Here is a 24322-nt window from a genome sequence, read left to right as displayed (position 1 = left end):
TACATTTGTTTTTCTTCAACTTGAGGCCCGCATTGCGGAGCCTCTGCAAAACAGCCCTGAGCCTATTGGCCAACACTTCTGGGGATTCCCCGGCAATGAGAACATCATCAAAATAGGGGCAGACACCCTGAATACCCTTAAGAGTGTGTTCCATAATCCCTTGGAAAATACCCAGTGCAATACTGACACCAAACTGCAAGCATTTGACTTTGAATGCCCCTCTGTGAGTTACTATTGTTTGAGCCGCGGCTGTGGCCTCGTCAATTGGCAATCGCTGATACGCCTGTGCTAAATCAAGTTTAGCAAAAATGGTTCCCCCTTGCAAAGAGGCTAAAATATGGCTGACTACAGGAACCGGATATGCATGTTGGTTAAGGGCCTTATTTGATGTGCATTTATAATCTGCGCAAATGCGAACTTCCCCGTTGGACTTCAGGGGGGTGACAATAGGAGTTTCCCACTCTCCCCCATCAACAGGCTGTAATATGCCCTGTTCTACTAACTTATCGATTTCAGAATCGATTTTGTGCTTTAGGGCAAAGGGGACCCTGCAAGGCTTAATCCTAATTGGCACAACGTTAGGATCTAACTTAAAAGAAATTGGCGGGACAGTGTACATCCCCAGGGTTGACTCAAAAACGTCTGCATATTCCTCGCAAACAGTCATGAGGTCTGCTGTTTGTGTACGATTAATGCCTGTAATTTGAATGCCTAAAGCATCAAACCAATCAAGTCCAATAAGACTCGTTCTTTGGCCCTCTACTACTATGACATCCAGGTGCCCCCAAAACCCTTTAAATTTTACCAATAATGTGGCTTCACCCTTAACTTTAATGTGAACGTTCTGAAAATCTATTAAAATAATATCTGAGGGCCTTAGTTTAGCCCACTGGTTACTGCGCCTACACACAAAGTTGAATGTGTCTTGAGAAATGATAGTTACTGCCGAGCCGGAGTCCAACTCCATCTTACATGGAACTCCTTGTAGCTCTATTGAGAGCTTGAGTTTAGGCTTGAGGGGACGACGAGGCCTGGTGCGGCAAACGCTCCTCTGTCTTCTGAAGAACCCCACACTAACTGGACCCTGGGCCCCAATACCTCTCCTGCTTCTTGGGCTCAGGGAATGCGTCCACTGAGCACTGCTAGTGTGGCTTTACTAGCCGGCCGGGGGGGGGGAATGCCTCTTCCCTCCAGCGTGTATTGCTGACCCCTCGATAACTTCAGCCCTTTTAAACGGTGAAGCAGGATCCCACCCTCGTCGCCACTGTTATGTCATGGGCTCTGATGAGCAGGAATGAAGACACATGACGGAGTACAGAGAAACCCATTCTTTTATTCAAGATGGAACTGTACTTGGGCTTGGGCCGCTCCCAGCCCCGATATATAGCCAAACCCTATGGTAGCAGCCAATAAGATTGAATCCGTGCTTGCCGCCTGAGGCTGACAAATTGCAGACCCGGAGATGGCCTGTCTGGGTTGCTGGAGAACCGTTAGTTCTCCAGCAACGCACGTGGTGTGGTACCCAAAAGCCCAGTACATAACACATTGTATCTATGAGTAAGCCTCATCTAAACATTTAGAAGATCTAACAAGCTGGTTGATGTAGAGTATGACCAGTTTGATCTATCAGATTAAGGCAACATGTAGTTTTATCAGTTTGGGCTTAGCATATTACACCCAGCTGTTGTGATTTACAATTTAGTGCCAATTGCAGCTTCTTTCAACAACACTTGGTTAAATAAACCTTGGCACTATGCAATGGATAAACTCTGTTGAAATGAAGAATTTCAGCCTTGGTTATTTAGAGGTATAATATAAGGGGCTAAATGAAGAGATGCTTCTGGAGACCATGCAAGGGTCTTCTCTAGATGAGGTTTTCATGATGCAATTACTCTGCCTCATTCATAGAATGTTTACTCAGCACTAAGAATACAGCTTCTTCTAATGCTCTGTGTTTCCCCCTTCTTCCAGTTTACTAGAAGTAGAAAAACTGGACTAGTTACATTGTGCCTTTGTTTGCTTTTATAAGGATCAAATCCATCTGGAAACAGTCCACTAGATCAGCAGGGGATTTTTATGAGTCAGATATGTTTCAGAGAAGATCCTAATTAATTTTCTACCTCTGAGAGTTAAGACATGGAGAAAGAGTCAAAACAATTTTTCTCAGCTGCCATTCCTGTGAAAGAACTACACGATACCCCAACACAATGTTTTCACCACACTCCATTGCATCCATCTTCTTGTATGGACTAGCTCATCTCTCTTCTTTGGCCATAAATAATTGTGGAAACATTTCTAAGCTTCTACATGTTAGAATGAAGTGTTTGGTTATCTTTCACCTCTTTTCAAAAATGAAGGATGGGAGCAAAGCATCAAAAAAACAATGGCCACTGTTTTGCTAGGTATTTGTTTCCAGCTTAAAAAAAAAACCAACTGATAGAATTTTGGATTCTATCTCTGTCTATCAGAAGACAGAGTTGGCTTAACCCTCTCAAAGGAATGAAAACATAGAAGACAAGTATTGTAACATAGCCTTGATATATTGCACTCCATTGGATTAGCAATTGGTTGTAAATTGCTTTCAGGAATGTTCTAAGATGTGGAGACATGGGGTGGGGATGACAGGGAGTCAGCGTCTCCAATCTTTACTTAAAGGGTGAAAGATACACATTTCCATGCCTATTCTTTCCAATGCAGAAGCCACAAAATAAAATAACTGAGTTTACAGTAGTTGACAGACTGTAAATTGTGGTATGGGACAACTCCCACTCTGCAGGAGTTTTCCAGCATGTGATAGGATTCACAGTCTAAGCCAGGGGTCTTCAAATGTGGCCCTTTTATGACCTGTGGACTTCAACTCCCAGAATTCCTCAGTCTGGCATGCTGGCTGAGGAATTCTGAGAGTTGAAGTCCACAAGTCATAAAAGGGCCAAGTCTGAAGACCCCTGGTCTAGGCTAACTCATTGGGTGGGGGCGGGCAGCTTTTTGATCTAGTAACTGACTCCACTGTGTTCCTTGTGAGGAGCTTGACTGTGATGTATAAAGCTACATTGCAAATTCTGTCTAGAGATGGAAAAAAACAAAGTGAAGGTCCTGGGTTCCTAAGCCTGAGCAATGAGATTTTAATCTTTTGCTTTTCTGTCATAGTATATATAGCATTCATGGACTCCAACTTTCCCCTAATTTTGGATGTTTGAGGTCGTTATAAAAAAAAAAACATCCAGAGCTTGTTTCCTGCCCTTATAGCTTTCATTGACTGACACTTGATTTTATGATAGATTTTTATTCATTTTTTTAATGGCTTAATTTCTCCTGCTGCTCCTGGGCTTTAATTTTTTTGCTTGTTTGTTTATTCTTCAAAGTTGGTGTGTAGTTTAGTTTATTAGAAACAAACATTATAATGTTTAAATAATTAAAATCTAGAGAGTAGAAGATTTCTCAATATATTCAAAAGTTTAAAGGGAGGTTAAAATATTGTTGCATTAAAAATACAGTTCTGGTTCAGTGGAAAAAAAATAAATTGGCTTCTATACTAAAATTTTATACAATCCACAAAAATAGATCTCTGAAAAAGAACAAAATACATAACAGTGAAATATATTCTAAATCCAACCCCCCAAGTTATGAATCTGGGTTTAATTTCTATAAAATACTGGAGAGAGAGAGACTGTGTACTGTATTTAAATCTGGTTTTGAAACATGGAATTAGTAACCCAGCCCAAATTTAGACACAGTTAAACCCTTTTAATTTGAAGGAGTTAAGAGCACCTGATCATATGGGACTGTGGCCTATTTTGCTGCTGTGAGATTTAGAGAGACAACGTTTATTCCCACATAGGCCTTTGTAAGGGCCCCTTTTGTTAGCTGAGATTCCCAAAGTCTAAACTTGGACGGACTCAGAAGGAAGACTCCAGGCCTGGCTTTCTTGCAGCCTGTTCCTTCTCTCGTCGCTTACATTCCCGCCACACTGTGAAAGGATTGACGAAAGCCAGAAGCATTAACACTATGAAGGCAATGTTAACCTGGAGGGAGAGATGGAGAAAGAATGAAAACACCCAACCTTCAACCAAAATAATTCCAATGGAATTTGGGTCACTTCCCCAAGCTAGTAAAAGTCTTTCAAGCAACGTATCCTGGATCCTAACACCCCACAGCCAGGGGTATGGTTGACATCCCGACAGGGAAAGGGATACAGAATACTTACATAAAAGGAATCCCCCTTTAGTGGGCCTTCGATGAGTGCAAAGCAGGCATACTGTAGAAGGGACACCACAGCTGAGAGTCCCATCACCAGACCGTAGAGTTTCCCAAAGTGTTCAAGGGGAAAACTGTAAAACAAAATGTGAGCAGGAGGTGAGTTATGGAACAAATCAGCTCGGGCGTTTTTGAGTGACTTTTCCTCATTGTTGCCTTTATTGCAACTTGCCACTGCTCTTCACCTTTTTCTGAGCCTCCCTTCTTGATCTTTCTGCATCCCTAGTAGGATGAAGGAGGTAGGTAGAGCATTTGTTTGAACCTACTTCAGTGTTTCATGGCTTCCTCACACAAAAGCATGATAAAAAAGGAAGGACATTTGGGTATTCACATATAGTACAAGTAGTCCTCAACTTACAACAGTTCAAAGTTACATCATCACTTTAACAAGTGACTTATGACCATTTTTCACACAACCGTTACAGCATCCCCATGGTCATATGATCAAACTTCAGATGCTTAACAATTAGTTCATATTTATGACTAAATTTATGGTTACAGTATCCGGGGGGGGGGGATCATGTGATCACCTTCTGACAAGCAAAATCAACAAGGAAGCCAGATTCGCTTATCGGCGAATTTACTAATGTTACTAATTTAATAAGTGCATTGATTCACTTAACAACTGTGAGAAAAACAAGTCATAAAATGGAGTAAAACTTGCTTAACAAACTCGCTTAACAAATGTCTCAGCAACAGAAATTTTGGTCTCAGTTGTGGTTGTAAGTCAAGGACTACCTGTATTAAAATATATGTCAACAGATTTAATGAATTGATATCTCTGTGGAAAGGCCCAGGCTTTGATATGACTGAACTAAGAAGTGTACTTTCTTCCTTTCTGATTCAGTTCTCACTGCAAAATACAAATAACAGGAAATAGTCTAGCCTCATGCCTCTTTTCACATAAGTTAGTGTAAGTACTGCTGTCATGTCTCCACTTGTTATTAGCATAGTTCATCTATGTTATTAGACATTCGAAAAAACAGAATGCCCAATAAAGTGTTCAATAAAGATTGGAAGGGTATTTTAATAGAACACTAAAAATCTAAAACAATGGTTGTTATGGTTGTGTTATGAACTGCAGAACTTTTTTCTAAGCAAGAAGAGGGGAGGAGAATTGGGCAGGCCAGTTGCAATGCACACAGGAGGAAATCTTAACCTTTATTAGCAGTTTATATTAGCAGTGAAAACATGCAAAACTGGAAAAAGCACATATGGAGCTTCCAATAGACAAGGACCGACGGACAACATTTTTCCTCATCAGAATCATAATGCCCTGTGATAACTCTGTGTCATGCTTAGCAATAGTATTCCCTTCCTCTCCCCATTCTTCTCAAGTCTTCCTTCCCAATTTCTCTTACGCAATAGCCAAGAAGGCAGCATTGCCACCGTAGAGGAAGGAACGGCTCAGAACTTGCAAGATGAATGTGGCATACTGCACAGGCAGCACAGGAATGGAAGCACAGATGGAGAAGGCCAGGCACTGTACCACTGTAATGAACAGGGACAGGATACAAGAACGGAGATCAGCAATAGGATCTGGTGCCCCTGCAATGAAGAGAGAAAATTCAGCTAAGGAGAACTCCAAGCACCAAAGTTTTGGCAGGGCAATCTAATCTGGAAGCTAAATCCCCACAATTCAAAGGACATTCCTGAATTACCTTCTCCTTTCTTTTGTCTGTGTTTGTGCCAGTCAAGAATAAGCCCATTCCAAGGGGCACAGAGGACTCCACAGAGCTGCGTGAAGGCAAATGCATTGGTGAAGCTACTCACTGTGGATTAAAAAAACAACAACACGGAAGATCAAAGATAACTGCAGTGTCATTCCAAAGGCAACCTCCCCAAAGCAATGGTATATTTTTATTTCTGAAACTCATTGTAGGTGTTTAAATGAGGTTAGAATGTGTTCAGGTTTTGACTCTTTGGTCATCCAGTTCTCAGAAAAACTCTCCCTTTGGATATGGAACAAAGCTTCAAACAAGACTGATATGAAAGGAGGCTGGTAGTTCTCTCAGCTTGCTGGCCAGTCCTATCTGGCAATCAACAGCGGAGTTCTGCCATTATTCATATCTGAGTTTTAAAATGACACAGTTTAAATCTTATTTCAGCAGCTTATCTTTGCTCGAAGACAGAGAAAAGCCTTCAGGGCAGGCCTCAGGCTATGTTTGATTACATCCTGACCCCATCATCTCAGGAGAGAAGAACATTTTGGAAGAGAAATCACCTGCCTTTTGTTCCAGGAAGGGAGAAAAGGGGACAACATAAATAAAATAGAGCAGTGGAACATGTGACGTATTCTAGGAGAAAACTTTCTTTCTGAGACTTAAAAGGTTTGCACATTATGCTAAGCCATTATTATAAGAAAGCAGTAACTTTGGAGAAAAAATGGTTGGATTCCAGAACTTACTCAGGCAAAATCAAGCATATCACGGTTTAGTGAGATATGAGGACTCAGCAGCTGCATATTTCTTATAAGGCAAGAGTGTGCAATTTCCATCTGCTCAAAGATTGAACTAGGCTTTGTGTGGCAAATTAAGGACAGAAAGGAGCTGATATTATTCTGTTATGCTCCCCAAATTATTTTAAAAAGTAAAAGCAACACAAAACCACAAATTGACCACAAAAAAACTTGCTGTAAGCTGATGGGACTCTGGCTCACCCTTCCATTGTAAAGCAGTGTCCTTTAGCAGGCTTTTCCCCCATATTTTCCATTTGCTGCCCCAATCAATACTTCTTTTAACTGTTCCTATTCATTTTTTGTAGTCATCTTCCTTATTTCTTGCTTCTCACTTACCTTAAATTTATTAGCCATTATGTATCTTTTCCTATTCTCTCATTTTCCCCAAGAACCACTTTCCCTCCCCACAATTCTTTGGGTTCCCTCAGTACCGAGGCCGGCGTCCTTATTTGCGAGTTTTGTCAGCATGGGATTGAGGGTGCCAATGAAGAGGTAATGGCGCAGCTGCATCACTGACAGCCATATCAAGTGCCAGAAAAACAACATGGAGAAAACACATTTCCAAAAGGGTTTAACAGGCGGTTGCTTGGCGTCTGATCCGGTGTCACCATCACCTAAAAAAAGAAAAGTGGATATATTCTGGAATTGTGTCCAGTCTGTTTATTATATCACAAACTCAGAATGTCTTCACACAGAAAACTAGTTGCTATTGTTTCTCTGACTGCACTTCCAGGATTAAATAATTATAAGTCACACACATGTGGATGTAAGTTTTATTATTGCCAGGGAATAAAAGGTTTGGTTAAAGTAGGGAAGAGATAATTATTCCTATTGACTTCAAACCAGACCCACCTAAAAAGTACGTGAAAATAAATTCTACGGTACAGAGGACATCAAAAGTTGAACTAACTATGCCTTCGGTAACAGTGGCTGCAATGTATGAAGTCGCAAAACACCCTCTCGCTTTTCTATCAGCCTACGATCAATTGGCTGGCAGGGTACAAAGCTGCTGTTTCTCACTAGCAATTTGCAGCAGGGTCATTGGGAGGAAAAAGGAAACAGTATTTCATAGCAACATGACATTAAATATGATTAATATCTTGCTGGAACTTCAAGTAGTAGATCCCACATCCTGGGGAAACTATAAAAAGTGAAAAATTGTGACATTTGAGCTCATTCCTCCTATCTGCTCACCCATAAAAAACAGTTGACTGCAATAGCCTAGAAGCACACGGTGACTTGGGAGCTGATCATGTTCCACGATGCCTAACAGCTAAGAAAATGGGTAATTCAAACCTGACTTCGTGCGTGGAACTCTAAAGAGAGAGAATGAGGCAAAAGAAGGAGAATAAAGGAAACTGGATACAAAAAAAGGAGCATCTCTCAATCCTGGATGAATTGTGGAGTCCAGTGAAGGCTGCCTCTGAAATATACCTGGAGGCAGACTCATATTCTATCGTTACTTTGCAGAAGAACCTAAAAATTACACAGGAGGATAGCCCAGCCATTCCAAATGATGTAATCCTAGCTAATAGGAGATCCACAGGTGGTTGGATTAGAAGACCTCCAAGGTCCCTTCCAGCTCTGTTTTTCTATTATTCTGCCTCAGCCTCTACCTTTGTCAACTGTCTCCTTGATGGTAGCTTGTTCTCCTTTGAGTGCTGACTCATGGTGTAGATTATCTGAGTCTTGGGCTTCATCTGCAACTGTGATCTTGGGGGAGCCTTGTTCCTCGTATGTGCGGTAGGAATGGGAAATCCTAGGACAGTTCAATCTGTGGATACAGGAAATATGACACATACCTTGTTCTTCCCTTGGCCTTGTGAACTTATTTCTACATACATCTTGTGTACAAAATTTTACGAATGTTATATATGCACAGAAAAAAGGAAAAGGATTTACGAGTAAGCTTTTATTAATTCTTGAAGCCATTGAACCATAGTATGAAAATGCAAAACTGAAATGAAATTAGTCAGCGTTAATAAATATTCTACAACATGTATACACATTAAGTGGATAATCAAACATAGAAAGCAAAAGGCAGGAGAAAACCTCAGGGACACTGAAAATTGTGTTTTCTGGTACAAACCACTTTCCGCGTCACATTTGACTTAATAATCGTTCTCTCTAGATCCTACCCCTTACTGCTTTCCTTTACTCTTTCTTTGCATTAGTATCTCTGAAAGGCGAAAAAGAATTACTGGTCTGCTTGCTGATACTGACATCTACCTTTATTTGGAAGTAAATCCATTAAACTCACTGCCCCGGTTCAGATATAATGCAATGCATAATGTGATTTATTTGGTTTTGGCACAGAATGATGAGTTAACTCACTTATTGCGGCTCAGCATAATGCATGAACTACACCAGCAGAGCCAGTCTATATCTGGCATGCAACTCCTCTTTGAAGAAGCGTAATCAGGAACAGAAACAAGGTGAGAAGACCAAGGGTGGCTTTGCAAAGATTATTTGAAATTAGTGAAGGAAAAGGCGCACTTGGAAGCACAGAAGAGGCAGGTAAGTGGAGAGTTCAGCTCTTCATCCCTTGTTTCCCTCCTGATTTTCACTCACATGAAGTGGCTTCATCAATCCTAAGCGAACTTAGAGAATTATGAGATGTATTTCATGAAATATGAAATTAAGTGTCCATATTTGCAAATAAACATATAGAGGTCTGGCTTGCTAATGACACTTATCTAATCTGCAGGCATACTTAATCCAATTAAATGGCCTGAGTCATCCCAGGGCAGGCTGCCTGTTCTACTGTTATGTTCAGATGTTTCTGAAATTTGTTTAGCACCTGAGCCAGAAACTTGACATAACAACTCAGGAACAAAAACGCTTAGGATGAATAGGCAGGCACAATAAAAGTTATGAATCTAAAATTGTTAACTGAACGATGCTTGGATGTGTCTTTTAACTTAAATAGCAGCTGGGTGTTAAGAATAGACCTAACGGTGCAGCTCTTCTAGGCTCAAATTACGTTAGCACACCAAACTGCTGTTAAAGGTACACTGACAATCAGATGCGGAAACACATCCCTAGACAAATCCAAAGGACAAGCTTTCCCAGTGCATGCCTAAAATAGCACTCAGAAAGACGGATTGTCTTTATAGGATTAACTTAGAGAATCTAAAGATCCCTAAAATATGTTCTCTGGTCACTAAGATTTCAGACATCACGGTAATAGCTAGAAAAAGGAAGCAGCAACTGGAGAAAAATGATAGGAAAATAAGAGGGGACTAGGATTTTGGGAAAGTCACACAGAGGAGTCAGCTGCCAATCGGACAGAAGTGCTGCTTACCCATATGTATAGCCTGGGGGCAGTGGATAAGGAATATGGTATCGGGGCATCAGGAAAAAGGTGCGAACTAAGTGCCAGGCACTGCAAGCAGACATGAAGAAGAACATGGCTCCCAGGGAGAGGCCTTGCTCATACAGGAGCTGAGGACAAACAACGTATTCCAAGATAAGCTGGCTGTATTTTAACGCTCCTACCATGTGTGCCAATCCCTGAATTCCTGCAGAAATGTAGCAAGGAAGATGGAAAGGCTTCAGTTCCCCCTTTCCATTTGCTCTATCCTGATCATTAACAGATCCTTCTCAGGAGATGAGGGCGGTTTCTGAAATGGTTGGGCAATTGTTTGGTACCACCACTGAACATGTTTAAAGGGCCCATTGCCAGAGTGAGAGGGACAAGGATCCAAATAGGGCAACGCTAGGTCATTGATGTGAGCGACAATGAGATTTCATGTGTTTTCCTGGGTGGTTTGAGAGTGTTTTTATACATGTTTCCTAATTCAAAAGGGGAGAAAATGGCTGCTGGGCCCAAGAAAAAAAAGGCAATTTCTTTAAGGAGATAGGTGCGGTGTATCCCCACCTCCCCACTGGCATACAATTTTGGTTTAAGATTCTAAAGTGCAGTGCATACCTACACTAAATTCTAGGCCTGGGTTTATAAAACTAAAGTTCACACAACATGTTATATCCAAACAAATACACAAATGGTCTGCTTTCCACAGCAGGCTAAGATAGTGTCTGGTAATTACAATCAGTTTGAATCCTAAACTTTATTTTAGCCTCCTCTAGATGCTGGGTGAACCCAGCCAATTAATAGTGACAGCAGGGTGGGGATGATGGGGGATATAGTGGATGCAACATGTCACACAGCACAGTTACATCGGGTCTCTCAGTGTTAGCTATTCATTCTGCTGGGAATTGCCCAGAAACTCTAGTTCCTAGTCTCCTCTACAAGCAAAACTCTGTCACAAAAGAGCTTTAGAAAGCTGAGTCATAAATTACAAGAAGCAACAGGACAAAGAATCCTCTCTCTCACTTCAAGTGCAACTTCCTGCTGAAATCAGGCTCACTCTGCTTTCAACAGCAAACCTCTCCCGGTCCCTCCTGAGAGCTACACGGAGAACAAGGACCAGATTTTGTATGACAGGCAACTGCCTCCCTCTTTTCCATCCATCCTCCGTGTCTGAAATGCAAAATACTCTCCCATAATAACTTAAATGGAAGGAAAGCCACCTTACGCTTTTCTTCCTGCTGTCCACCCACTCAAAACATATATATATATATATGTTTTCTGAGGTTTTCGCGGGTGTTCGTATGTGGATCTTTGGTTATTCGGGTTTTCCCCCCGCGTAGAACTAAAGGTGTAGGGGCGACGTTTCGACGGAATCCCATCCGTCATCATCAGGCTGGTGGCTTCTGCTTCCTTCTTCTGGGAGAAGCATGTGGCTGTTTGTTCCTCTTTTTTAAACTGCCAGAGGGGGTGTGTTCTATGGGTGGAGGTGTGCTCTGATTGGGTGGGGGAGTAAGTGTGTTCTGATTGGGTGGGAGTGTGTTTTGAATGGTGGCTGTGTTCTGATTGGGTGTGTGTGTGTTTTGAGTGGATGGGCTGGTCTCAGCTGCCAGCCTTAGACCTGAGCTGGTGAGTTGTGCTGCTTTTGTTCGGCTTCGTGTTTGTAATTTATAATTTATAACCCACCTTTCCTTCAGGAGCGCAAGGTGGTATACATAGCATTCCCTCTTCCTATTTTCCTCTGCAACAACCCCATCAAAGAGGTTGATCTGAGAGTCAGCATGGCCCAAAGCCTACAGAGCTTCTGTGGCTGATCCATCTAAACCTAGATATCTCCCTATTCCCAAACAAATGGCAAAAGGGAAAGGGATGCAGAGCCTCTTTCCCTCATCACCTTTTGCTCAAAGTCAGAGATCCGTTAAGACTGATTTTCACTGGAGAAGAACCAATACCACTACCAAGAAGGATGAAATAGGCAACTGTCTCATTTTGGCTGTAAACTCTACTCTGCCTCGTGTGGACTACCTGAATGCAGAAAAGTGACTTTGGCATATCAATTGGCTGTTAGCAGCATTAATGGTGAAAATGTCCCAGATTCATGGCCAAATGCAAACGGTGACCTTTCTCTAATGCCCACTAGCAAAGGAGCTGTCTGCATACAACTAACGCTCTTAGGTATGCTTGGCTAATCTGTGCAGAAATGTACAGTATTTCCAAATCAGCCTGATCTTGTCCTTTAATGAGAAAATGAATCTGCTGGAGGCAAGAAGGAAACGTATTATCTATAGTCTTAATTTCAAGCATATAAATCCAGATCAAACATCTCTGAATGTTAAACCAATTCAGGACAATTCAATTATCTATTTAGGCTAGCTTATTTTATTTTTCCCCCCCCTGATCTTGCTTATCTCCTCTCTTGTGGTCCTCCACACCATGATCGTGCTCTCCTTATGTCTTAGCCTCAGTCCTAAAGTTGCAGCCTGGCTTGCTTTGAAGTAGGCTGTTTCTTTGAATGTCTAACCCAGTTATCAGCTAGTCATTAATTCATTTAGTGCTGATAATTTAGATGGATCTAAGGTCATGGTTTAGTGCTACAGATAAGGAAAATGAGGAAATTTTGTGCCTACGATGGTGATCCCGCACCTACCAAAAACAGCAATAAGGCAGTAAAGCCCAAAGATAGAAGTAGGAGCCTTTTTAAAATTAAAGATGAACTTATATGGGAGGCAAAAGAAAATGGAAAAGCCTTTCTCACCAACCTTGATGATAAGAAATACAGCTGAGGAAGAATCAAAGGCTCCATTGTAGAGGGTAATGATGGTGGACCGATGTTTTCCAAACAGATTCCCAACCTGGAGAAATAAATTAAAAGGGCCAATCCCCTTCACTTCTACTTAGGCTAGAATATAAAAAGTTAGATGCTATGGAAGAACAATCAATTTGTAAAATAGATTTCTTCCATGCCTGTGGCCACCTTTCATGGGATTTTATCTCCAGGCTACATTCTGAACATAGAGGAAAATGACATAATGTTTCTCTTTTCCCAGCTTGTTTTGAATATCCCCAAAAGAGGAAATAAAGATATCTCTGGGATCTCCCGCCACCCAAGTAAAAGTTGTTGTGGTTAGACTTATCCATGCCCCCCCTCCAAAGTTCTTTCCCAGAATCCCTGCCCAGTAGGATGCATAAGGGAAGAAATTCAAACCTGCATATTTGTGAGAATGAGAAGGATCCCACCAACAGAGAGAAATGTCAGTGCTGGATACAACATTACTGCGGTGGCTGGGAAGAAGAAAAACCAAGATATAGATAATATATCTTTCAAAGTATTGTTGCCCATTTTCCATATTCTTTCACAGCACAGAACTAGAAAATCAGTTGTGCTAGTGCAAGAAAAGCCATTCATATATAGGCTAACAGCTCCCAACCTAACAATTCCCAATGTACATAGTATGGAGCATAGCAAAATGTAGCAACATATATTTTGTACCAGTTCTGAGAAATTACTAATAAAAAGCATGAACCCACGGTCTTTGTCCTGCCTTTGTCTTTTGATAAAAATTAGCAAAAAGTATCGGCCAGATGTGCATGAGCAGAAGTGAGCTAGACAATGCACATGATTTTTGTGGAATGCTAGTGCCAGCTCTCAACAAAACACATAGACTTCTTTTTCAAGAGGCACCCATCCAGTCAGACACCTTGTAATCTTTCAAGATAAATGTATAAATTAACATTAAGATAAATCCCAGTCAAGTTGATTCAGAGAATAGCACAATGATAAGCTAGGATATGGAATATCCTTCACATTTAACTACTTGTCAAGCTTTGAACAGTAAAAGGATAGCCACTACCTGTCATTTAGCCAACAAAGTTTAGTTTAAACATGGCCATTATTAACCAAGGCATTACCAGTTACCAAGGCATTCTATGTACCATGCCCTACCCTTAATTCTATGGTCCACTCTCACTAGTTGGACCCACTAAATTGCCTTAAGTTAAGGATGAATTAATAGAATAAGGAGAACAAGGATCTTGGGATTTTTTAGTAGTCGCATTAAAGAAAAATAAAAAACAGCAGTTATTACCTTTATATGAAAGAAATCCTAGCAGTACATTATTTCCTTTTCTGTATAACTTTTAAGATACTGTCTGTATCTGACAGTATTAATTTGAACTACAAAATCGGAAAAATTTATCCAAGTTTCCCAAACTGTGTAACTACAGGTAGTCCTAGACTTACAACCATTTATTTAGCAACCTTTGAAAGTTGCAACACCACTGGGGGAAAAAAAGACTTATTACCAGTTCTTGCACTGATGCCTGTCACACAGTCTCTGCAGTCACATGATCAGAATTTGGGCCCTTGGCAACTGGCATGGATACCAACACATGTTTGGTGAACTCAAGTGGGCTCTTCATTCAGAAGCACTCACCTGCTGAAGAAAATGCAATGAGGACAGTACCGGTGGTGTAGGAGAATCTGGAAAACAAAAGGAGAGCCTGAGCTGTGAGTGTATATGAAGTTGTAGCACATTTTCACTTCATCTCCACCAGACACTGTGGCTTTCTTCTCCAGCTTTTCATCCTTAACCTAGATAGGTAGATACGGTAGGTAGTTGTGGCAATTATGGGCATTGTTAGAAGAAGAAGGTCAACTTGTCAGCCAAATGTAACAGTAAAATGAAGTCTTGGATTGAGGATATTGGAAATACTTAGGGAGAATGAAAGAAACTATGCTGACTGAGGAAGAGAACATAAGGTTGAAATTAAAAGAAATGGAAGAAGTGAGCAGGTAAGTACACTTTGGGGCTAAATTCTAGTTTAAGCTAATTAGTAATGTATCATACATATGATTAGTACAAGCTATCATGAAGTTTCACACGAAGCACGTTTTGAAACTATTCACAAAATAACATCCAGTCTATATTTCTGAAAGCAAAGCAAAGTAGTTGCCTCCTTCACCGCTGAGGCTGCCTCTGGCAGTTTCAACAGAGCCTCTTCTGATGCTTCCAGTCAGCTCCTGGATATGCCAGAAGCAGCCTCTCTGCACATCCAGTGCATGAAGTCTCATCTGACTAGTGGAACTTTAGGATGGGGGCTTTGAGGTAATGCAAAGTACAAAGCCCAAGTGACCTATCACCTGGTTGGAGATACTCTGCACCGGTAACAGGTCAGGTTAAGTGTTTCTGAAATCAGTTCTCTTCTCTTCTTCTGAAAGTCCAAGAAACAGGAAGAAGAGCCAACCAGCTTACCAATCTTCTCTGAGACTGGTAGACATTTCTCCCAAAACAGCTCAGCTATACACTGGAGGGGGGGAGGGGGCTGAGGGATAAATATAGAGTGGAACTCCTGATTGAACTTCAGTTGCTTCTCAGATGGGCCTTTTTTTTTCTGGACAGAGACCTATCAGCCTTGTAAAAGACTAAAGATTGGTGGACAAGAGGGAACTAGTCAAACTCTTAGTAAATTCACCCCAGGCGCCAAATATCCCAATCAATAAGTGTTGCAAGGTGACTCCTGTTACAAGTGATTGCAACGCCTACTGTATGAATATCCCATAAAGTGTGCAAAATAACACTATCTTACAGCAATTACATGGGATATGCCACAATAGGATGACAGGCAGAGACAAGAAAGTGACAGTAGCTCTTGTATAACCCACTTACAGCACTTGAACTTCACATATTCAGCAAAACACCAGGGCCTCACCCTTGTAGGAACTGGCAGACTGGAGTTCTAAACCAAAAATGTTTTGAGGTATATAAGGAGTCCACATAAGTCTAAGGTGCACCTTGCAGGGTTTTATGTAGGAAAGTTCCTTCTCGGTGTGGCAGGCAGCCCAAGACTAGATGTATAACAATTAATAATAATAATAATAACAATAACAATAATAATAATAATAATAATAATAATAATAATAATAATAATAATAATAATAATAAAAACAACAACAACAACAACACTGGAAGGGACCTTGGAGGTCATCTAGTCCAACCCCCTGCTCAGGCAGGAAAGTCTAGTTGCTTCTCTCTTTGGTTAGTTTCCATCCATTGCTTCTTGTCCTGCTTTTGGGCGCTTTGGAAAATAGCTTGACTCCCTCTTCTCTGTGGCAACCCCTGAGATATTGGAACACTGCTATCATGTCAACCCTTGTCCTTCTCTTCATTAGTCTAGGTAAAGGTAAAGGTAAAGGTTCCCCTGCACATGCATGCTAGTCGTTTCCAACTCTAGGGGCCGGTGCTCATCTCCGTTTCAAAGCCAAAGAGCCAGCGCTTGTCCGAGGACGTCTCCGTGGTCATGTGGCCAGCATGACTAGATGCCAAAGGCGCACAGAACACTGTTACCTTCCCACCGTAGTGGTCCCTATTTTTCTACTTGCATTTTTACATGCTTCCGAACTGCTAGGTTGGCAGAAGCTGGGATGAGTAACAGGCGCTCACTCTGTTATGCGGCACTTGGGATTCAACCCGCCAAACTGCCGACCTTCTGATCAGCGTCCTAACCCACTGAGCCACCACGTCCCTTCATTAGACTAAACATACCCAATTCCAGCATTATATGTTTTAGCCTCCAGTCCCCTGATCATCTTTGTTGCTCTTCTCTGTACTCTTTCTAGAGTCTCAACATTTTTTTTACATCATGGTGACCAAAACTGGATTCCAAGTGTGGTCTTACCAAGGCATTGTAAAGTAGCATTAACACTTCACATGATCTTGATTCTATCTCTCCATTAATGCAACTTAGCAGTGTTTGGCTTTTTTTTTGGCAGCTGCAGCACACTGCTGGCTCATATTTAAGTGATTGTCCACTTGGACTCCAAGATCCCTCTCACAGTTACTACTATTGAGCAAGGTACCGCCTATACTATACCTGTGCATTTGGTTTTTCTTGCCTAAATGTAGAACCTTACTTTTTTCACCACTGAATTTCACTTTGTTAGATAGTTCCCAATGTTCAAATCTATCAAGATCCTTCTGTATCTTAAGCCTACCTTCTGGAGTATTGGCTATTGCTGCCAGCTTGGTGTCATCTGCAAATCTGATGAGTTCCCCATATAGCCCCTCATCCAAATCATTGATGAAGATGTTGAAGAGCACTGGGCCCAGAACAGAGCCCTGCGGCACCCCACTACACACTTCCCTCCATTGAGGACCACACGCTGAGTACAGCCAGTCAACCAGCTATGAATCCATCTGATGGTGATGCTCTCTAACCCACATTTTTCTATCTTATCAAGTAGTAGGTTGTGGTCTACTTTATCAAATGCCTTACTGAAGTCCAAGTAAATTATATCTACAGCATTCCTCTGGTCCACAAGCGTTGTCACCTGGTCAAAGAATGCAATAAGATTTATCTGGCATGATCTGTTTATGACAAACCCATGTTGGCTTTTGGTAATGACTTTGTTTGCCTCTAGGTGTTCACTGATTCATTGCTTGATTATCTTTTCCAGAATCTTCCCAGGTATTGAGGTCAGGATGATAGGTCTGTAGTTTCCTGGATCCATTTCCCCCCACTTTTTTGAAAATGGGAAGTACATCAGCTCTTTTCCAGTCCTCTGGTAGTTCCCCAGTGCTCTAGGATCTTTGAAAGATATAGTTCAGTGGTTCTGAGATCACATCTGCCAGTTCCTTCAGAACCTTGGGGTGTAATCCATCTGGTCCTGGTGATGTATTGGAAATGCATACCAGGAAATGCATTTGTGCTTGGAGAATTTGGAAAACACTACTTTTTCCACCAAGCAAAAAAAGAAAGAAAGAAGAAAAAACAGAGACTGTCTTTATGGTGGGCAGAGGCTAGGCTAAGGATAGCATTATGCATTCATGTTCTCAACAAATGATTGATGAGTCATCTTCGGCCAACACAAGAAGCACATAGGAATTCTTTCACACAAACTTCATCATGCAAGTTAAATATCACTTTGTTTGATAAAAGATCAAAAGTATCAGCTACCAAGATTGATTCATAGCAAGTCTCTAGTGTTTAACCCTTTGATCCCCTAATTAAGAAGAAAATCCTGTTTCTGAAACTATTTGCTTTGAGTAGAGCTTGCTTACTGTTACCACTAGATGGATTTCTTCACAAAGTAATGAGTTTCTTGGGTCATAGCAGGAAAGGAAAGAGTTAAATCCTCTCCACCAACCTCTGCTGTCATCCAAACAACTAATCTGCCATCCCAGCTCTAGCTAGATATATAAAAACTGCAGGGGAAAGTAAAAACTGCAGTCAATCATATACATTTTACCCGTAACTTTAAAAAAAAATGGTTGAGAACCTTTTAACTGGCTAGTTCGTATTCATGTCAACAGTTTAGTGTCATTCCTACTACAATGCAACATAGTACTAATTAAATTTTGAGAAAAATACATATTTGAAATATAGTATTTTCACTTACTAATATCACATCTTCAGAATGGTGAGTCACATCTAACCACTAAGAAAGACCAAGATGAATTTCAATTCTCAAAGGCTTTTGCAGCAGAAACAAAAATAACAATCTTAGCTAATTTCAGACATTCTCGGTACTGTGCAGTGTTGCCACACTGAGAATGTTTCATGCAGTTACCCAATGAAGTTAACTGGTTTTGGGGGGGGGGATTGTTCCTTTATTCCTGCAACTTTTACTGAAACCACAACAAGTATGCAATAGTCTACGATTTGACTGTTAGACAAATCAATGGAGTGAAAGCAATAATTTCTTATACAAAAAGTAGACTCAAGCAAAAATGAAGCAATCCAGTAATGGGCAGGGGAGTGAAGAAGGGTTGTACCTCCCCTTCTCTATCCTACTTCCCCAACAAAAATGGGGGGAAAGAGTGAAACAGTGACTTGAAAATGTGCCTCTGAAAACAGTATTCTCATTGAGAACTTGAAAAAGACATTTGCTGGGCTCTCTGACCTTTTCTGAAGCCCCTATTTTTAGGCTGGCAATAATAATGAAAAGCATGACTTGCCAGATCACTATGATAGTGAGTCAAAGACACTTTACATTTTAGTATATAACTGAGAAAAAGCAGCAGCACACAGAAGCAAGCACCACTGCATTCATCCAGGGAAGCTGGACTCAGTGGATCTATAGAATCCGATGGGCCTAATTATTGCAATTAGCAGCATTGGATGCATTAACTTGGGATTAGGAAACCTCTCTCTCTCTTTTCTCACCATTTTGAGACCTCTTCCACACTGAAGCTATTTCCAATGTTTGCTCTTCAGAAAGCGTAGACAATTTGCCATCCTAATTCCAACTCATTCCAACAGTCTCTAGTATGATGTCCCCTCCTAAACTAATGATTTCGTCTTTCTACCTACAAAAGGTGGCTTACAAACATCATCTGGCTGCTTTAGGCCTGGGAGTACCCTGCTGACCACAGACCTCATTGGGCTCCTATGAACTTATGTGAAAGACAGATGCCCTGAATTTCATTCTTTCTTCTTTGGGGTCTGCTATGTAGCTCCTTGTTTGACTTTTCCATGGCCCTTCTTTGCTCCCATAAGTAATTCCAAAGCAAAGGTTGTCCACCCTTTCTACAGATTGAAATGGCTTGTTTAATCCACTTGAACATCAGCAATAGAATCAAGAGTACCAGAAACTGTCTTCACCCATCTTCCTTTTCCAAAAAGCTTTTAGCACAATCCCTACGTCCTCAACTGTCTACCGTAATGAAGTGGTTGTATTCAGGCTGCATGCATTTGATTGAACTCAGGCTTTTCTGCCTCCACTCCTCCAGGCCTCTCTCCTAGCCTTGCCTCTGCTGGTTCAGAAGCAACGTTTCCTTTAATTCTACATCATGGGAACCCTGCAAGGAGTTTTGCCTACCAGTGACTGAGCACTTTCCTCAGCCTGGCCAGTCCAAACTTGGTGTTTGGAGCCATTCCATTCTGCTTGGGAGAGCTTGTAAGGGCATTAAAGGGATTTTTAAAAGAGGGTTTCGCTTTTAAAGTATTGGTCTCATGTCTCTAACATGAGTTTTGCTAATTTTGGCACCATAAAAGGAGCCACTGTAACCTTTTACATTTCATATGCTGCTCCCGCCCCCAGCTGCATTCTGCATCTTTCATTCACTGGTAGTGAAGCAGTTTGACTTGACTCACAGATGCTTTGCTAATGCTGGGTGGCTACAAAGGCTGCCTCTTTCATAGCAAAACTAAACTGCTCCCACCTAACTGCTACCATACCTCTTTCAAGCGATTGGCACGAGCTTCCAGAAAGAAAAGTAAAACATAATCTTTACATTGTCATGGGTGGTTTCTTCCTGACCAGCATTAATTGTGTTTTCAAACTGCCTTTGTATAGTTAATAGAAGCCTGGCCTACAATTCTATAAAAGTGAGCCAGTCGAAGCAAGTCACTTCTCAACCATACTTATTTTTAATAGAAAATGCACTGCAGCATATATTAGATGCTCCCATTGAAATCAAAGGGGCTAACATTTGGCTGATAGAGCTACTTGTGGGGGGGGAGGGGGGGAAATAGCCTGCAAATAGCTATTTTTTGCAGGAAAGAATTGTTTTGCTCCAAATTCACACTGTTTCCTCATTTGCTTTGTCTTAGCAAGACTGGACTGGCTCTTTTATCTTTATTCTGAAAGACTTTTTAGTGATACTTTAAGTGTGAGGCAAGGGTTTGTATTGTTTTGCTCATGTCTCACCCAACACTGGAATGCAGACCCAGGCCTGCCACCTGGACTGGTGTGGGCCTTGAAAAAGTCTTCTTCACCATGCTTTGCATGTGCAGGTCAATATTTCCAGAAGACGTGCCCAGCTCCAGGAAATTGGCTACGTGCCTTGCTACAGCCGGGAAGAAAGTGTGTGTGGGGGGGAGGGTGGAAATAGCCTCTTCAGCATTGCCCTCCTGCATGTGGTTAATCAGTCCATTCATGTGAGGTGCATAACTTTGCCCACTCCATTAATACTTGCAGTCAATTAAGGAACTTAAAGTGCAGCCACAGCAAATACCAGCTTCCTGAACTGTAGTCACGCAGGAACCCTTGGACTTCCAGCCGCATAAGCTGAGATGAGGTCTGGCACAACTGAAAGCCTCTCAGAGGAGACACTTTGTAGATACAAATCAACATGGCTCAAAGATCTCGACTCTTATCACCACACAAGGGAAACGGTCCTCTTCACTACAACTCCTAATTGATCATCAACACACTTTGTTAACAGACAACTGGATCAGAGTCCCAGCTACTGACCATCTCTCCCAGTCAGTCCTGCCATCAACAGCCTTTATTTAATGCCTGCTAAAATTGGGGAGTCCTATTTTTGTGGCACTGCATTTCCATTTAGTTTGATACTAATAGATAGAGAGGAATTAGCTGAAGAAGTAGAATTAGTAGGCACATTGGGGAAATTTTGTACTCTTGGAATTCTTGTCTTTTGAAGGAAATTTAACTAAGTTGAGTCAAACCTCTATCTTGAATTTCAAAAAAGGTTGCTTTGAATAAACTATTTTAAAAGTTGTTCAGGAACAATAGGAATTCCTAAGAGATAACTAAAAATAAATAATTGCAATGAAGGGGGGGAAGTGATATATACCAGAAGAAATCAGTGTAGCTACCCAACACAATTTAGTGAAAATCTAATTATAAAAAAGATTAATATAAAAAATAAAAAGAGGACCAGGTCACACAAGCAGGTAGTCAGGAACAACAGTGCTGATATCATGAAATAAAAAAAATGCTAATAAAAGAAGCTAAATATAATAAAAAGTTTCTTTAACTATATTCATGGTAAAAGGAAAAGGTAATCAGTCCATATTCTAGCCGCTCAGTAAACATCAAAGCAACACTAATAGCTAGCAAAAGAAAAGGCAGAAGTGCAACTCATATTTTGGTTCAGCCTTCTCTCCCCAAAAGTTGAATTCACAGGAAACTGAAAAAAGGTGAAGGGCTAGGACTGAAGACTGAAGTAGGATATAAGCAGTGGTTTTTTTTGTAAAAGAAAAAGGTGCCGGAACTCACACATGTCATACAACCCGCCTTTCCTACCCTACAAGGTTCCATCCAAAAAAGGTGCCGGAACTCCGTTCTGAGCGTTCTATGAGAAAAAAAGCCCTGGATATAAGCATCATAAAGATATCTCAGAGTTCCATGAGGATCAGTCCTGAGTTCTCCATTCAGTCTTTTTATTAATATTTTCTATACAAATGTGGAAGGAATAGTTCTAAATTATGTTACTTGCTATGAATTTTCACATTTCTATGGGGTGTTTTTTTTTCCTACACAAGTTTTTATGAAACAATTAAAATATGCCAAACATACAAACGAAAGCAGAAGCATTTATCTCTGAATATCCAATTCCATTTAGTAGATGACTATGATGAATAAAGAACTTACGCTTTAGACACATCATTTATAGGGGGAGAGGAATAGTGCAGCTCCTATTCTATTTTCTTAGGGTGCAGTTCCCGCCCCCCAAAAAGGGTGGCAAACTATGCATGAAAGTATGTGGAGATGAGTATTATGTTAAAAAAAACCACACCCAGCTCTCTGGGCTTATAGAGGCCACCTGGATTGTCAGAGATAATAGGCATTTATCATTTCAGCTGTCTGGCAGTTCTGATAGACTGGAAAAGCGAGGAAGGGAGGGAGAGAGAGAGAGAGCGAGCACATTTTTATATATGTACAGCAGAGAATTTTTGATCATCATAGTTCCCTTCTGTTCCCATATGCTGAGCGGAAGGAACTTTATCTCTTCCATCACCGAAGCCTGCTCCATGCGTACAGCAAGCATAGATTAACTGTTTCAGACTGTGGGGCAATTTTAATGTGTCTTGCATTAACAAAGGCTTCTCATTATAATATGAAAAGAAGTGGACTAGAGCAGGGGTGTCAAACTCAATTTCATTGAGGGCCGCATCAGCATTGCGGTTGCCCTCAGGGGGCCGGGTGGGTATGGCCAGGGTGAGCATGGCCTACTGGGTGGGCATGGCTACAGTGTGTATGGCCTACTGGGTGGGCGTGGCCAGCACTACATCGTTCGCATCAAGGGTGCCTATGGGGGCCTGGGCAGGAGTGGGACAGATCTGAGGGTCTCTGGCAGAAGGAGGGTCTCTGGGCCAGGGCCAAGGCAGCAGGGGCCGTTCCCTCACTGTTTCCAGGACGGCTTCATGGGCCAAATGAAACCACTTCGCGGGCCGGGTCCGGACCCCGTGCCTTGTGTTTGACATGTCTGGACTAGAGCTTCTTTCCATGACGTTCCACTTCACCATTTGCAGAGTGGTCTTTGAGCAAAGAAGCCATCCAAAATAATGATGCCCTCCATGCACAGACTGAAGGGCGCAATCCATATGGATACCTCAGCACGCCCCCAAGGTCATTTGCTGCAACTACAGATCCAGCTCAAGTGTCCCTGGAGAGGAGGCCCTGATTCTCGTGAGAAAATGTGCCAGCATTCAACACTTTCCAGCTCGTTTCACTGCTGAATCAGGCTGCAAAGATTTTTTGAGGCATATTTGATGGGCAATATTTTGGAAGCAAAAGAATGCTCCCAAAATTTTATATGGAGTAGGGGAGGAGACCATAATCATGGGGTGATAATACAAGAGGCCATATTACATGTATGGAGAAGGTTAGTTTTCTAGATTTAGGAACCAAGAAAAATTTTTTTAAGCGTACTGTATAATTGACCCTGTAATTTCCATGCATTTCCCACCTGAAAATGGTGGAAGCCTTTATATTATTATTATTATTATTATTATTATTATTATTATTATTATTATTATTATTATTATTATTATTATTATCATCATCATCATCATCATCATCATCATCATCATCACAATCATCAAATTGAGAGAAGGAAACTGGTGCTGCTCCAAGAACCACACACATGCAAGCAAATGACTGTCAGAGCTTAGGTTGCCTTTTTTTTTTTAACCTAAGCTCTTCCTCGCAAAAGGAAAGCTTTCAGTCCTGGGAATTAAGTGTTGCATAGCAGGAAGGAATTCAGCAGGTTCTCATCTGATCAAAGAATCTACCAAGTTCTTATAATGCAATTATTAAAGACAAAGGTGTTCCCCAAATTCCATTTTGGCATCAGTACCTCTGAGAAAAAAGACAGGGAGTTGCGTATCCAGCACTTACATGGCAAGCAGACGGGCTACTGTGGTGCCAAAGTGGTCGAAGATGTAGCCAGTAGGGAAGGTCATGAAGTTATTCATGAAGGAGCCAATGGTGAAGATGAGAGAGAACTGTTCATCCTGAGCACCACAGCCTGTAAATTAATGAGAAAATTTAAGAGTAATCCCTAATGCCACATAAAACCACAAGCAGATGTTTACTGTGTCTTGTCTTCCAT

The 24322-nt window shown here is 41.3% G+C and overlaps 1 protein-coding gene across 2 annotated transcripts in view; it reads right to left on the bottom strand.

Moving 5' to 3' along the window:
- Nucleotides 1-3429: 3429 nt before the first annotated feature.
- SLC43A3 (solute carrier family 43 member 3) overlaps nucleotides 3430-24322 on the bottom strand; it is a 44425-nt gene continuing 23532 nt past the window's right edge. For both annotated transcript variants that reach the window (XM_083349582.1, XM_083349583.1), the window contains exons 3-13: nucleotides 24109-24238; nucleotides 14456-14502; nucleotides 13228-13304; nucleotides 12782-12874; nucleotides 10017-10156; nucleotides 8329-8486; nucleotides 7144-7326; nucleotides 5916-6026; nucleotides 5616-5802; nucleotides 4205-4328; nucleotides 3430-4022 (exon numbers count right to left, since the gene is read on the bottom strand). In XM_083349582.1, the coding sequence (XP_083205708.1) occupies nucleotides 3897-4022; nucleotides 4205-4328; nucleotides 5616-5802; nucleotides 5916-6026; nucleotides 7144-7326; nucleotides 8329-8486; nucleotides 10017-10156; nucleotides 12782-12874; nucleotides 13228-13304; nucleotides 14456-14502; nucleotides 24109-24238 (1376 nt within the window). In that variant the 3' untranslated portion in view covers nucleotides 3430-3896. The remainder of the gene's footprint in view (nucleotides 4023-4204; nucleotides 4329-5615; nucleotides 5803-5915; nucleotides 6027-7143; nucleotides 7327-8328; nucleotides 8487-10016; nucleotides 10157-12781; nucleotides 12875-13227; nucleotides 13305-14455; nucleotides 14503-24108; nucleotides 24239-24322) is intronic.

This window comes from Vipera ursinii (assembly GCF_947247035.1).
Source record: "Vipera ursinii genome assembly, chromosome: 1".
Classification (NCBI taxonomy): domain Eukaryota; kingdom Metazoa; phylum Chordata; class Lepidosauria; order Squamata; family Viperidae; genus Vipera; species Vipera ursinii.
This window is presented reverse-complemented; position numbering and strand designations above follow the sequence as displayed.